This window comes from Gekko japonicus, unplaced genomic scaffold, assembly GCF_001447785.1.
Source record: "Gekko japonicus isolate JY-2015 unplaced genomic scaffold, Gekko_japonicus_V1.1 scaffold3657, whole genome shotgun sequence".
In the NCBI taxonomy this organism is placed as follows: Eukaryota; Metazoa; Chordata; class Lepidosauria; order Squamata; family Gekkonidae; genus Gekko; species Gekko japonicus.
The window spans coordinates 117,221-131,807 of NW_015165347.1; the positions used below are offsets into that span (position 1 = coordinate 117,221).

The 14,587-nt window shown below is 51.6% G+C and overlaps 1 protein-coding gene across 1 annotated transcript in view; it reads right to left on the minus strand.

Annotated features, from left to right (window-relative positions):
- The window catches only part of PTPN20 (protein tyrosine phosphatase, non-receptor type 20), a gene marked incomplete at its 5' end in the record, with an annotated part of 46,333 nt that extends 32,450 nt beyond the window's left edge, over nt 1-13,883 (minus strand). The window contains 3 exons of the mRNA XM_015410574.1: nt 6,419-6,504; nt 11,573-11,732; nt 13,723-13,883. Coding sequence (XP_015266060.1) covers nt 6,419-6,504; nt 11,573-11,732; nt 13,723-13,883 — 407 coding nt within the window. The remainder of the gene's footprint in view (nt 1-6,418; nt 6,505-11,572; nt 11,733-13,722) is intronic.
- Nucleotides 13,884-14,587: the final 704 nt, after the last annotated feature.

Here is a 14,587-nt window from a genome sequence, read left to right on the forward strand (position 1 = left end):
GCTATAACCAAGCAGCTTCTTGTTCGGTTATACTGAGTCAGATCCTAGGTCTGTCAATGTCTACCATGGATGGTGCTTGCTCTCGAAGGTCTCGGGTAGCAGTCTTGCACATTACCAGCCATGTCGGAAAAACACAGGGACTTTGCATTACACATGTGATGGGAGTTTTGTGCCTCTCTGATACACGCTGGTTTCCCCCTCTTTCTGAGCAAAGCAGGCAGAGAAAAGTGGCTGTGAACGCTCACTCATCCCTGCTGTTTTTGGTCTTCGGACTGTCTCCTGGACCTGCTTTGCCTGCTGTTAAGGTAAAATCTTTCTGCCTAAGTTTGATTATTATTTTTTTGAGCCACAGAAGCGAAGCTAGGCTTGAGCTAGCCGCTGGAGCTGAAAGGCTATCAAAACTGGAAGGGCAGCTTCACTCTGTCCCAGGGCAGTCATACAAAATTTGCATAGCCCCGCCTGGAGGGAGAGGAGGAGAAGAAGAGGAGATTGGATTTATGCCCCGCCCTTCACTACCCAAAGGAGTCTCAGAGCGGCTTACAAACTCCTTTCCCTTCCCCTCCCCACAACGGACACCCTGTGAGGTAGGTGGGGCTGAGAGAGCTCTTGACAGAAACTGCTCTTTTTTCAAGAACAGCTCTTAGCACAACTACGGCTTGCCCAAGGTCATCCAGCAGGTGCAAGTGGAGGAGTGGGGACTCAAACCCGGTTCTCCCAGATTAGAAGAAGAAGAGGAGATTGGATTTATACCCCGCCCTTCACTACCCAAGGGAGTCTCAGAGCGGCTTACAAACTCCTTTCCCTTCCCCTCCCCACAACAGACACCCTGTGAGGTGGGTAGGGGCTGAGAGAGCTCTGACAGAAACTGCTCTTTTTCGAGAACAGCTGTGCTAGAACTATGGCTTGCCCAAGGTCATCCAGCAGGTGCAAGTGGAGGAGTGGGGAATCAAACCTGGTTCTCCCAGATTAGAGTCCGCGCACTTAAGCACGACACCAAACTGGTTAGGCATGACCTAACCAGTTTGGATGACTTCCTCCCACGGAAGGAGAACTTGTTCTCTACTGCTGCAATGGGCATGACCCATCATACACAGGAACACAGGAAGCTGCCTCAGACTGACTCAAGACCCCTGGTCTATTAAAGTAAGAATGGTCTCCTCAGACTGGCAAGAGGGTCTCGGGCTGGGGTCTTTCCCATCACCTACCCCCTGGTCCTTTTAACGGAAGATGCCGGGGACTGAACCTGGGACCTTCTGCGTGCCAAACAGACTCTCTGCCACTAAGCCAGGGTCTCAGGTCAAGGTCTTTCTTATCACCTACGGCCTGGTCCTTTTAACTGGAGATGCCGGGGATTGAACCTGGGACCTTCTGCGTGCTCCAATCTGCAACTCTCCCACCCCGGAGACCTTAGAGATGAGGCAGAGCCATCAGTAGAGGGTTCCCTCGCTACGGCTCTCCTGCCCTGAGCAGCTCCAGGGCTTTAGGAGGATCAAACGATTTCACAGATTTTATTGTGATACTCACCACAGCCACCTCTCAGCTCCCTGTTATGGAGGGAGAGGGGCGCTGAGCCCTGGCAGACCTAAGGCCCCTGAGCTAGTATAAGGAGAGGGATCACCAGACCCAAGACTCAGTGACTCATGGGTCAGTCCCTTTGCAAATCACACCACACCAGTTCTATTGCTTTTAGCCTTTTCTGGACTTGGATTCAGTGTAGGCAGCATTCCTTCCTGCCAGCATTCCTCAGCATTCCTCAACATTCCCGCACACCATTCCTCAACATGCCCAATGGTACTGTAACCACAGTACTGGTCTTAGATTCAGTGTGGGCAGCATTCCTCCCTGCCAGCATTCCTCAACATTCCTGCACACCATTCCTCAACATGCCCAATGGTACTGTAACCACAGTACTGGACTTAGATTCAGTGTGGGCAGCATTCCCTGCCAGCATTCCTCAACATTCCTGCACACCATTCCTCAAGATGCCCAACAGTACTAACCACAAGCACTTCCATTTTACTAAAAGATAAAGGAAGGGCTGACAACCATGTGTTGATGTGCAAAAACATGAATCACATTCACACACATGTACACACCACAGCCCCCCCCCCCCATTCTCTGCCTGTGTGGGAAAGGGGTTCAGGAGGATTGGGTCCATCCAAGTGTTGGAATGCTCTGCACAGAGGTGGTGTCTTCAGTCTTTGTTGGATGACTCCCAGAGAGACTTCTGGGCGGTCCCGTAGTCTCCAACAGGGAAAGCTCTGCTGTCTTTTACTGAAAAGCAGCCTCCCCCAATCACCCTTCTAGAAACAGAGGTAGCTCAGAGACCTCCATAGGCATAAACTGTTACTCAAAAAAACATACCTTAGGGGGCACCCAGATCTGTGAGGGGAGGCATTTGTATTATCTGATTCCTAGAAGAACAAACATGGTTAGTGAGTGACTGAAAGCCTATGGAAGGCACTTCCCAGATGTGTTTACAGGCCACCATGACGGGCCCTTCAGAACGTTCCCTCCAGCAGAAAGGAACTTTTATTGCTTATAACATTTTCCCCACCCTTTCTTCCAAGAGTTAAACAGGATGCACATGACCTGACCACACTCCTAGGAGGCCGATTAGGCAGAGAAGGAGTGGCTGAGCCAAGTCAGGGGTCATCTCCTGCGGGAGCGCACAGGAGCGGAGCTCCGGCAGTAAGGAGCTCGGGGGCGGGCACATGCAACAAGCCTCGCCCCCTGCTCCCAGCAGCCCTCAGTCAGGCCACGAGGAGCAAGAAGCAACCAGATAAATTGCAGAGCCCCCCATCCCCGCCTTCATGTACAAGCTCTCCCTCCTCTGCGAGGACAGATCTGCACGTTCCCCCCCCCCGATAGCTAGCAATCCAAAACACCGGTGGAGCCTGATCGGTGGGTGTTGCCTTCTGACACACTTCCGGTGATGTCAGGGGGTGTGGCCTATGCAAACGAGTTATGCTAATGAGCTATGCTAATGAGTTATGCTAATGAGTTATGCTAATGAGCTCCTGCACCTCTTTTTCTACAAAATGACCCTTGGCCAGGGTCACCTAGGGAGGTAAACATCAGAGTCTTCAACTTGGGTCTCCCAGGTCTGACATTGCTTGTGGACAGAGAGGGCTCTCCTGGGCTCACCGGGGCACAGCTAAAATTATGCACCCCACAGTATTTTTAAGAAATCTTATTCTTATTACTATTATTTAACATTGTTAAAATTGTGGTCGGGAATTGGTGAAGCGGAGCTAATGTTTAATTCTGGGCATGAGCCACTCAAAGGTGCCACTGGACTCAAAATCTGTTCTCTCTATTAGCCTCTCTTTGTAACGTTTCCCCCTTTCTGTCTTCTATCTCTATCAGGACCTGATGGCTACACACTCTCATATATCTGATGAAGTGAGCAAAAGCTTCGGCTATAACCAAGCAGCTTCTTGTTCGGTTATACTGAGTCAGATCCTAGGTCTGTCAATGTCTAGTTTTCCTCAATGTTCTGTGGGTGCTTTGCGTCAACCTTACTTTTGAATCTCGTGGCCACTTCTTGAACAGGGATGAAGAGTTTAATGCCATCATAAGTTCTATAAACTCCATACAGTGCTGTGTGACTGTCATGTGGAACCTCTGGCCTGCTCGTCGCTCAGCGAGTCAACCTGAGCTTGGGCTGTATCACATATCTAATATCCGAGCGTAGCCCCTGTGCGGATTTAAAAATCTACAAGCTGGGGACACAGGGCTAGAGGAGATATTTATGGAAATCAACGTTCCCTGTAAGCTGTGGAGTCTTCTGAGCAAAAACTTTACTTTGTGAGCTACTGCCATTAAAGTTGTGAGCAAGCAAATTTGGCTACTGCATAAATTAGTTTGCTCCGGAGCCCTCCTTCCTGATCTGAGACAAAAATGTGTGAGCCGGAGACCAAAAAACTGTGAGCTAGCTCACACTAACTCAGCTTAGAGGGAACCCTGATGGAAATCCAGGGAAATCTGGGGGGAAATAAAAAGTCCCCCAAATTTAGAAACTCTGTTTGCATGTGTGCAGTCTTCACAAACATAGGACAGTGCCTTCATAGCCAAGGCATTCTGACATTCTGTATGGTCAAGGCAACCTGTCGTAATAAGCTTCGGGGGGCCGCTTTGCCAAAGGCATGGAGGTGGTGGCAGCAGCAACAAGGAGGAGGGGAGGAGGGGAAAGGGGAGCAGAAATAGAGGCCCCGGGGAGGGAAAAGCAGGGAACGGAGCAGGGGGAAGGGGGACATCCCGGATCCAGAGCAGGGAAGACATGGGGGACAAGAGGAAATAGGCATGGAGAAAAGACTGGGTTGGTGGGTGGGGGAGAAAAAAGTCAGTAGCAAGATGGGTGCAGCTAGAGCAAGGGGAAGTTGCCAACCTCCAGGTGGAGCCTGGAGTCCTCCTAGAATGAGAACTGATCTCCAGACAACAATGGGGAGAAAATGGCTGCTTGGGAGGGTGGATTCAAGTGAGGGTTGCCAACTCTGGGATAGGAAATTCCTGGAGATTTGGGGGTGGAGGCTGGGAAGGGGAAGATTTCAGCCAGGTATATAATCTCCATAGAGTCCACCCTACCATTTCCAAGGGAGCTGATCTCTGTGGTCGGGAGGTAAGCTGTAATTCCAGCTCTCCAGGCACACCTGGAGGTTGGCAACCCTATGGAAGGGAGAGGAATTGGTGAAGCGGAGCTAGAGCAAGAGAATAGGAAGTGGGGAGGGACGGGGTTTTAGGCTTGCCAAGTCCCCCCGGGGGGCGGGGAAACCCCCGCCCCAGAGGCCCGTTCCCCGCCGCCGGTGGATCGGGACCCGGGGGGAACCCCCACCCCCAAAGTATGCGACGTGCACGTCACCCGGAAGTGATGCAACCATGCCGGGCACGCTGGGGGCGGGGCCACGGTCATCCGAGGGAAAAACCAATGGTTTTCCCTCGGATGGTCGTGGCCACTGTTCCCTCTAAGCTGTGGATTCTTGTGAGCAAAAATTCTACTTTCTGAGCAGCTGCCATTAAAGCTGTGAGCGAGCAAGTTGACTGCTGCATCAATTAGCTTGCTCTGGAGCCCTCCTCCCTGAGCTAAGACAAAAATCCGTGAGCCGGAGGCTAAAATTCTGTGAGCTAGCTCACACTAACTCAGCTTAGAGGGAACACGGGGTGCCTTCTGCATAAATCAGTTTCCTCTGGAGCCGTCTTTCCCTGAGCTGAGATAAAAATGTGTGAGCCAGAGGCTAAAAAACTGTGAGCTGGCTCACACCGACTCAGCTTAGAGGGAACACTGGTCGTGGCCCCGCCCCCAGTGTGCCCGGCATGGTCACGTCACTTCCGGGTGATGGGGTTGCGGTGCGCATTGTGTGCACGCGCTCCAGGAACAAGCCGGGAGCCCCCCCGCTCCAGCAGCAGGTAAGACTTGGCAACCCTACAGGGTTTCGTTTCCTGCACGAATCCTGTATAAAAGAAATTACTGGGTTCCGTTCCCAGTATATTGTTCCAAATAGGTTCTTATCTGTTGACCTGAGGGAGCTGCACTGGCTGCCCCTAGCATTCCGGATTCGCTTCAAGGTGCTGGTTTTGAGCTTTAAAGCCCTATATGGCCGGGGGCCTGCCTACCTGCCTTTCCCCACATGTTCCCCAGAGAGCACTGAGGTCGGGGACTTAAAATCGCCTGACAGTCCCTGGCCCCAAGTATGCCAGACTGGCTATCACCAGATCCAGGGCCTTCTCAGTGGCGGCTCCACACCGGTGAAACAAGCTCCCAAAGGACATCAGGGCCCTGCGGGACCTCTTACAGTTCCGCAGGGCCTGTAAAACGGAGCTCTTCCACCAGGCCTTCGATTAGGAGCCGCCACTGAACGAGCTACTGAACATCCATTACTGGCATTTTCTTTGGGATAGACATATGGGGCGAACTACAACGATCGCCATCTGCACTTTATTGTTTGCATGTAATTTACACTTTATATTGTATTGTTGAATTTTATCTGTTTTTATTGTAAATTGTTACTGTACGCCGCCTTGAGCCTGCTTGTCAGGCAAGGCGGGCTAGAAACAGAAATAAATAAGTAAATAAATATCAGATTGATTCTCAATCATCAGACATATTTTACTCCCAGACGAAGTGTGAGCATAAAACCAATGTCTTTAATGCTATTTAAAATTTTACTCTTTTTTAAAAAACACCCCTTCGTGGTCTGTCTTTCGCTTGCTTCCTGCGTGGTGCACCCCGCTAGGTGGTTTTTTTTGTGGTTGTGATAATGGCCAGTTGTGTTTGCCTTGTTTCAGGGGCCCACAAATAAGACCAAATCCACTCTTGGGATCTGTATTTAAAAACGACTCCACCAAGCCTGTACTGGAGAGGCACCGGCACTACATACTAGCCCGGCCGCACAGGAGACATTTCACTCACACACCCCACCTGGCTGTTCATCTGAGTGGATTCTTCAAGGCCTTGGAAAGCGAAGTCCAGCTGGGATCCTAGCACTCCCCCGCCACCATATCCATCTAGGCGCAAGAAGGAACAGTAAGTGAAGGAGCTGGCCTGTAGCTACAGCGGGGCATTTCGGGGCACCGCCCCCTCAAACAGGAAGCACGCCCCACAAAAGCTGCTGCCCCTCTCCCCCTTCACCCCTCCTCCCTTCCCTCCTGTGGCATTAAAAGAGCCCTCCAGCTGAGCCGTGGGAGCATGTGGCCTGCCAACCGGCTGGAGGGCCCTTTTAAATCTAGCAGCTGCCCCACTAGAAAAACAGCATTTAAAGGGAACCCTTTAAATGCTGTTTTCCTAGCTGGGGGGGGGGGATTTCTGGATTTCTAGCAGGGTGGTTGCCTGCACCTTATCTCCAAGCGGGGAATCTCCACTTGGAGATCAGGGAAGTCGTGCTGCCACCCCTCTCCCTCCTCCCCCTCCCTCCTCCCCTTCTCTTGCTGCCCCACCAACCCAAAATTTCTGGCTATGGGGCTGCAAACGAGCAACGGTCAATGAAATCTGGAATCCTAAACTCCTCTGTTTAGGATTTAACTGTGGAAATCCCTCCCCACTTATAAGGTATCTGGATGCAAGCGACAACTGGAAATGAAGGAGCATCCTGTGGTGTCAGTATGAAAAAAGAAGAGGAGGAGGAGGAGATTGGATTCATACCCCACCCTTCACTCCCCAAGGGAGTCTCAGAGCTGCTTACAAACTCCTTTCCCTTCCCCCTCCCCACAACAGACACCCGGTGAGGTAGGTGAGGCTGAGGGAGAGCTCTGACAGAAACTACTCTTTTGCAAGAACAGCTGTGCCAGAACTATGGCTTGCCCAAGGTCATTCAGCCAGGTGCAAGTGGAGGAGTGGGGAATCAACCCCGGTTCTGCCAGATTAGAGGCCGTGCACTTGACCACTACACCAAAAAAAAAAAAACCCTCGCTCCTCGGGAGCAGGCTGAATTTAGTGAAGGAGACGTTTTCTACCAAGAGAGACCAACAAGGGACACAAGCAACCTATTCACTGAGGTTTCCCCGATCCATGTTGACAAAGGAGCCTACGAGAAAGGGCAAAGAATATTACCCTGAATTTCCACTTGCTGAGGTGGGTAAATGGGGTAGGTTTGAACGACACCCATTCTTCTCGGATCTTCCCGGCTTCTACAGCATCTGGCAGGAAGGTCCAGCTTGTAATGCCCCACAGCCCCAAAGAGAGCCAGCCTAGTCCCCCAGAAAGCACTTAGTGCAACAGACCTCTTTCTTTGGCATGGGTGCAGGGCCCGGACCCGGTGGGGGCGGCTATCTTCTGTACCCCCACGGATTAGCCGGATGTGCCTTTCCCCCCACTACATCATCCTGGACAACGGCCTTTCTAACTGCCAGCCTCCCATAGAACCTTTTCCTTGAAGACTCTGTGATGTCACACAAGTTCTGGCTTACCCCTCCCGCTCAAAGATCACACGTGGCCGGAAGAGGACATTTCTTGGAAAACCCCAAAACTTAGACCAGTGTTTCTTTCAGGGTAACAACAACAGCATTAAATTAGCTCCCTGAGAAGGTTACAGGGTGTGGGTTTTGGTTTTACTTTAAAAAACAGTTAATATCCATAACTTCATTAGGTATTAAGGTAAAGGCTCCCTTGCTCGAAAGCCAGTCGAGTCCAACTCTAGGGTGGCGGTGCTCATCTCCGTTTCAAAGCCGAAGAGCCAGCGCTGTCCGAAGACGTTTCCGTGGTCATGTGGCCGGCATGACTAAGCACCAAGGCGCACGGAACGCTGTTCCCTTCCCACCAAAGTGGTACCTATTTATCTACTTGCAATTTCTTGCTTTCGAACGGCTAGGTTGGCAGGAGCTGGAACTGGAGACGGGAGCTCACTCCATCTTGCGGCACCCGGGTCTCGAACTGCTGAACTACAGACCTTCCACAGCCTGCAGTTCAGCGTCTTAACCACTTGAGCCACCACAGCTCCCATTAGGTATTGGATGTGGACTAATAAATTAAACTCAAAAGGAAAGGAGGTAGACACTTTAATTCAGAATACAAGGAAATACATCTGGAACTCGAGTTGTTCCCAGGACTTTCTAAGCTCATGTTACTCGAAGTGGCTCGGTGGTCTATGGTCTACGTTTGTATGCTGTGGCTGGATTTTAATTAATATTTCGTTTTCTATGACATTTTATTGTGTGAGCTGCCTCAGGCAGCTTTTTACAGGAAAGTGGCATATTATTTTTCTAAATAAATAAATAAGAAATTTCTTTCGTCTCCTGAGCAGTGTGTCTTTCACTTGCATTTGAACCGTACGCAGATCCAGTGTGTCTTGAATACATTGTCATGCCTCTTCATTCATTTATTTATTTATTTAAGTTTCAGCTTATATACCGCTCTAACCCCGAAGGGTCTCTGAGCGGTTTACAGATAATTTAATTTCCTATCCAGGGCCACGTTTTTGTAGGGGGTGACTGCCTATCGGCACCCAGGCAGGGGAGTCCTGTTGTTACATGGCTCTTCCAGGCGGACTTCAGGTGGTATTCTTTCTCGGCATTTTTTCCCCCTCTCCCGGTGCCTCGGAGCAGATCTTTAAGTCGGTGACTCTCTCTGGTGGACCCATCATGGCCCCGCGCCAGATGCAGCTCTGGCTCAAATCCTTTCCGGCTCCGCCACGCTGACACGCCACCACGCCTCCGTGATTTCGTCATCACCCAGACTCCACCGCTCGATGTTACGCTCGCCAGGCTTGCCAGGGTCATGCCGCCGCTCACTGTCCACGAGGAGGAGGGTGCCCCCTGCCACCTAGGGGCAGGTACCCAATTTATCTACTTGCATTATGCTTTCGAACCGCTGGGTGGGCGGGAGCTGGGACTAGGACCGGGAGCTCACCCCGGCCGCGGTGGGTCTCGAACAGCCTTAATGGCTGTTCACTGATGTTAAGGCAGGCGTTCTACTGCCTACGCCACCGCTCCCTTTCATGAGGAATGAGACGTCTAATGTTACCAGTATAGCTTCATTTGAAACCGGCAAGCCTTCAGTTTTGGTAATAAAATCTTTACTATCCTTTAAGTATGAAAGTATTTCTTTAGTTAGAGGTGGAAGAAAATAATTGATATATTTGGACGACAGCTCCAGAACCGAATTGAAGCCAGAGACTATGGGATGGCCAGGCGATGGCATCCCAGGTTTATGCACTTTTGGTAATATATAGAAAACAGATACTCAAGGAAACATGTTAGCAGGCTATTGAGCCACGGACTGATCAATATAATCAAGGGCTATCGCGTCACCAACAACCATTTAAATAATTCTTATAATGTCATCGGTAGGATCATGAGGGAACAGGTACATATGAATCGGTATCCTGCAAAAGTCTAGTTGTTGTTGTTCAGTCGCACAGTCGAGTCCGACTCTTTGCGACCCCATGGACCAGATCCTGCCAGGCCTTCCTGTCTTCCGCCGTCCTCTGAAGTTTGCTCAATTTCATGTTTGTTGCATCTGTGACACTGTCTAACCATCTCATCCTTTGCCGTCCCGTCTTCTTTGACCTTCAGTCTTTCCCAGCATCAGGGTCTTCTCCAGTGAGTGCTCCCTTCTCATTGGGTGGCCAAAGTATTTGAGCTTCAGTTTCAGTTTCATTATCTGGACTTCCAGGGAACAGCTGATTTCTTTTAGGATTGACTGATTTGATCTTCTTGCAGTCTTCTTGCAGTCCAAGGGACTCTCAAGAGAGTCTTCTCCAGCACCATAGTTCAAAAGAATCTATTCTTCGGCGCTCAGCCTTCCTTATATTCCAACTCTCGCAGCCATACATGACTACTGGGAATACCATTGCTTTGACCATGTGGACTTTTGGCAAGCCAAGGGAAGGTATGGGGTGTGGCCTGATATGCTAATGAGCTGTGCTCCCAGGGTGTGGCCTAATATGCTAATCAGTTTCTGGTGTTGGGTGTGGCCTGTTATGCTAATGAGTTCCTGCTGGGCTTTTTCTACCAAAAAAAAGCCCTGGTGACACTCATGAAGAGTCAGAGCCCAGAGATTCTCAAGGCTGGCTTCTCTCTCATTGAGATCCTGGGCCAATGTTAACATTTCCATATGTGGGCATTCTCCTCCAAGAATCCCCCATGAATGGTACCTAGTGTGAGAAAACTTTATCTGATACTAGCCCAGTCCTGAAATACTAGCCCATCTCAGGAGCTAAGTAGTGTCAGCCCTAGACAGTCCCTGGATGGGAGACCGCCAAGCAGAGGTCCTTTCGGGGGGGATTGCGGGGGATCGCAGTTCCCCCGGGTGAGGTATGGGGGGGCACATGACGAATCCCCGCCCCCTGCTTCCGGCCGCCCCGCTTCCGGCCCTCATTCAGCCAGGAGGAGGCAGGAGAAGAGGGAGGGTAAGTTGCTTCCTCCCTGCCTCTCCCCACCCCTGCCTGCCTGGGGCCAGGGAGGGCCTTCGCAGGGCTTCCTGGCCGGCGGCGGCCGGGACCGTTGGGGGCGGGGTGTGTGGCCTTATGACACACTTCCAGTGATGTCAGGGGGTGTGGCATATGCTAATGAGTTATGCTAATGAGTTCCCCCAAGCTCTTTTTTCTACGAAACGACCCCTGCCGCCAAGGAATACCTGGGTTGCTATGCAGGGGCAGGCAATGGCAAATCACCTCTGAGTGTCCCTTGCCTTGGAAACCCCACCGGGGGGGGGGTGTCACCGTAAGTCAGCCGTGACTTCTCGAGACGTCTCGACGCTTTCTCAGGCTACCGGTTCCTTTCGCATACGATTTCCACCAAGGCAATGGTTTCCAGGTGGGCTCTTGGGAGCAGAGACGGCAGAGCCTAGAAGCACTGTTCCCTCTAAGCTGAGTCGGTGTGAGCCAGCTCACAGCTTTTTAGCCTCCGGCTCACAGATTTTTGTCTCCGCTCAGGAAGGGATGGGGCTCCAGAGCAAACTAATTTCTGCAGCAGCCCAAAATCGCTCGCTCACAGCTTTAATGCCAGCAGCTCACAGACTAGAATTTTTGCTCGCGAGACTCCACAGCTTAGAGGGAACATTGCCTAGAAGTGGCCGTTCGATTGGGACGAGCGAGGAAGCGCACACAATAAACACCATCGGTCACATCCTGAGCCTCACCGAACAGTGTCGATTCGTTCTGTAACGGAGATTCGTCCCACTGGGAAGCCCAGTGAAGTGCCGTGCTCCGGCAAACGGTCAGCTGTACCGAACCGTGAGTTCTGCGCAGAATGTCTATCACCGTGTTGCGTGTTAGCCCAGACAGAAGGTTCCCGTTCACCTGCAAGCAACACAGAAACGTATGGCTTTGGTCTCGCTTGGGTCTTGTGGTTTTTCTTCCCCCCCTCTCTGTTTTGTTTTATTTCATGCAGCATCACCTGGAGATCCTTGGCCCCAGAGAACTGGGTGGGGGAGAACCGTAACCAGGGCTATTTTGGGGCAGGAACGCACAGGAACGGAGTTCCTGCTGGCTCCCGAGTTGGCCACGCCCAGCAGGAACTCATTAGCATAACAGGCCACACCCAACAGCAGGAACTCATGAGGATTGGCTACATTAGGGGTGTGTGGCCTAACATGCAAAGGAGTTCCTGCTACAAAAAAAAAAGCCCTGGGTTTTGACAACAAACAAGGTAAATGGAATAAGAAGCAAAAGGTTACTTCTGGTAACATGGGGGTGTGGCCTAATAGGCTAATAAGCTGTGCTGTCAGGGTGTGGCCTAATATGCCAATGAGTTCCTGCTGGGCTTTGTCTACCAAAAAAGCCCTGACTGTAACATTTGTTCAGGAAGGGTGGCTCCAGAGCAAACTAATTCATGCGGCAGCAGCCAAATCGCTCGCTTTAAATGCCAGCAGCTCACAAAGTAGAGTTTTCTCACAAAACTCCACGGCTCAGAGGGAGCACTGGTGAGGAGTCTTTTTTTTTAGCTTGCTTCCTGCTGGAAGTAAAGATGGAGGTTAACACACAAATAGGCCAGGTCTGGGGGGGGGGGACATTGGTTAGGCCCCAACTTAAGGCTGACACGATTAGTGCGGCTGTGCTAGATTAGCAAGCACACCGGAGGGGGGGGGGTCTACGGGCAAGAGAAAGGTGGCCCAATCAGATGTGGCCTGCTTGGCTGGGTCCAGAGCAGTGTCCCCTCTAAGCTGTGCATATGAGCGGCCGCTCATTAACACAGGACGACCTGCCCAGCAGCAATCTGGAGCCACTGCAGGATCTTGCACCGCCCATTGGCCTTTTTAAGAAGACACTGGTTAAATTCCACTCAGGGTCTGAACTGCTCTGCTCAGTGGGTGGGGAAAATGAGAAGGAACATTGGTCCAGAGTCCATGGAGGAAACTATTTCAATAAGCATCAGTCCGCTCCAGCTTGCACACTGGCCAGTATCAGCGAATGGTGTTGAGGGACAGCATCTCTGAGTACATTTTGCTGGAATAGCTATTTGCCACAAGCTATAGATGGAACACCTCTGTCTGGGGCAGTGATGCTCTGCCTTCTTGGTGCTGGGGGGGCAACAGTGGGAGGGCTTCTGGAGATCTGGCCCCGCTGGTGGACTTCCTGATGGCACCTGGGTTTTGGCCACGGTGTGACACAGAGTGTTGGACTGGATGGGCCACTAGCCTGATACAACATGGCTTCTCTTATGTTCTCTGAGGCTCCCAAACACTGGCAAACCCTTTGGGGCAGCCTCTTCAAGAAGGAGGAGGAGGAGGAGGAGATTGGATTTATTCCCTGCCCTTCACTACCCAAAGGAGTCTCAGAGAGGCTTAAAAATCCCTTTCCCTTCCCCACCCCACAACTGACACCCTGTGAGGTAGGTGGGGCTGAGAGAGCTCCCCTGAGAACTGCCCTCGAGAGAACAGCTCCGAAAGAACTTATGACTGACCCAAGGTCACACTGGCAGCTGCATGTGGAGATGTGGGGAACCAAACTTGGTTCTCCCAGATAGAGTCCCTGCTCCTCACCTTGACACCAGACTGGCTCTCTGCACTGGAACCTACACTAGATGGAGGGGAACGAGTTAATTAGCATTAACAAAGCTGAAAAAATGTACCAAAGTTGAACCTAGATTTGGTGCCTGGCCTCTTTCTTTTGGGGGACGGGGCAAATTCCCAAACACAGACCCCCCCCCCCGAGATTCTGATACCAGCATTGGTGCTAATGAAAGGCAACACTCAGTTCTGTGATGTGGTTTCGCCTGCCCTTGACAACAAACACGCGACAGCCAGCTGACCTTCCTTTGGGGCATGACAGAGAACAAAAGTGACGTTACCTTCAGTAAGATGTCGCCCACACGCAGTCTTCCATCACGATCGGCAGCGCTGCCGGGGCTGATGGCTTTGATCAAGATGGCCCGGCCATTCCTGCCCCCTACCAAAGCGAATCCCAGGCTGCCGTTGGCTGGTTTTTCCAGCTCAAGGTTGATAATGCAATCTGGCAGTGGAGAATAACTGTAGTTCTAAAGGGAATGAGTCGGCAGCCAAAGAAAATAATGAGTCACCATCTAGTCCAGCATCCCTTCTCACACAGTGGCCAACTAGTCTCTCTGGAGGGCCAACAACAGGGCAGAGAGGCCGAGGCCTTCCCCTAAAAAGAACATAAGAGGAGAGCCCTGCTGGATCAGACCAGTGGTCCATCTAGTCCAGCGTCCCCTCTCACTCAATGGCTAACCAGTTCCTCTGGAGGGTCATCAACAGGGCATAGAGGCCGAGGTCTTCCCCCTGCTGGATCAGCCCAGTGGTCCCTCTAGTTCAGCATCCCGTCTCACTCAATGGCTAACCAGTTCCTCTGGAGGGTCATCAACAGGGCATAGAGGCCAAGGCCTTAATGGCTAACCAGTTCCTCTGGAGGGTCATCAACAGGGCATAGAGGCCAAGGCCTTCCCCTGATAAGGACATCAGAAGAGCCCTGCTGGATCAGCCCAGTGGCCCATCTAGTCCAGCATCCCCGCTCACTCAATGGCTAACCAGTTCCTCTGGAGGGTCATCAACAGGGCATAGAGGCCGAGGTCTTCCCCCTGCTGGATCAGCCCAGTGGTCCCTCTAGTTCAGCATCCCGTCTCACTCAATGGCTAACCAGTTCCTCTGGAGGGTCATCAACAGGGCATAGAGGCCAAGGCCTTGCCCTGATAAGGACAT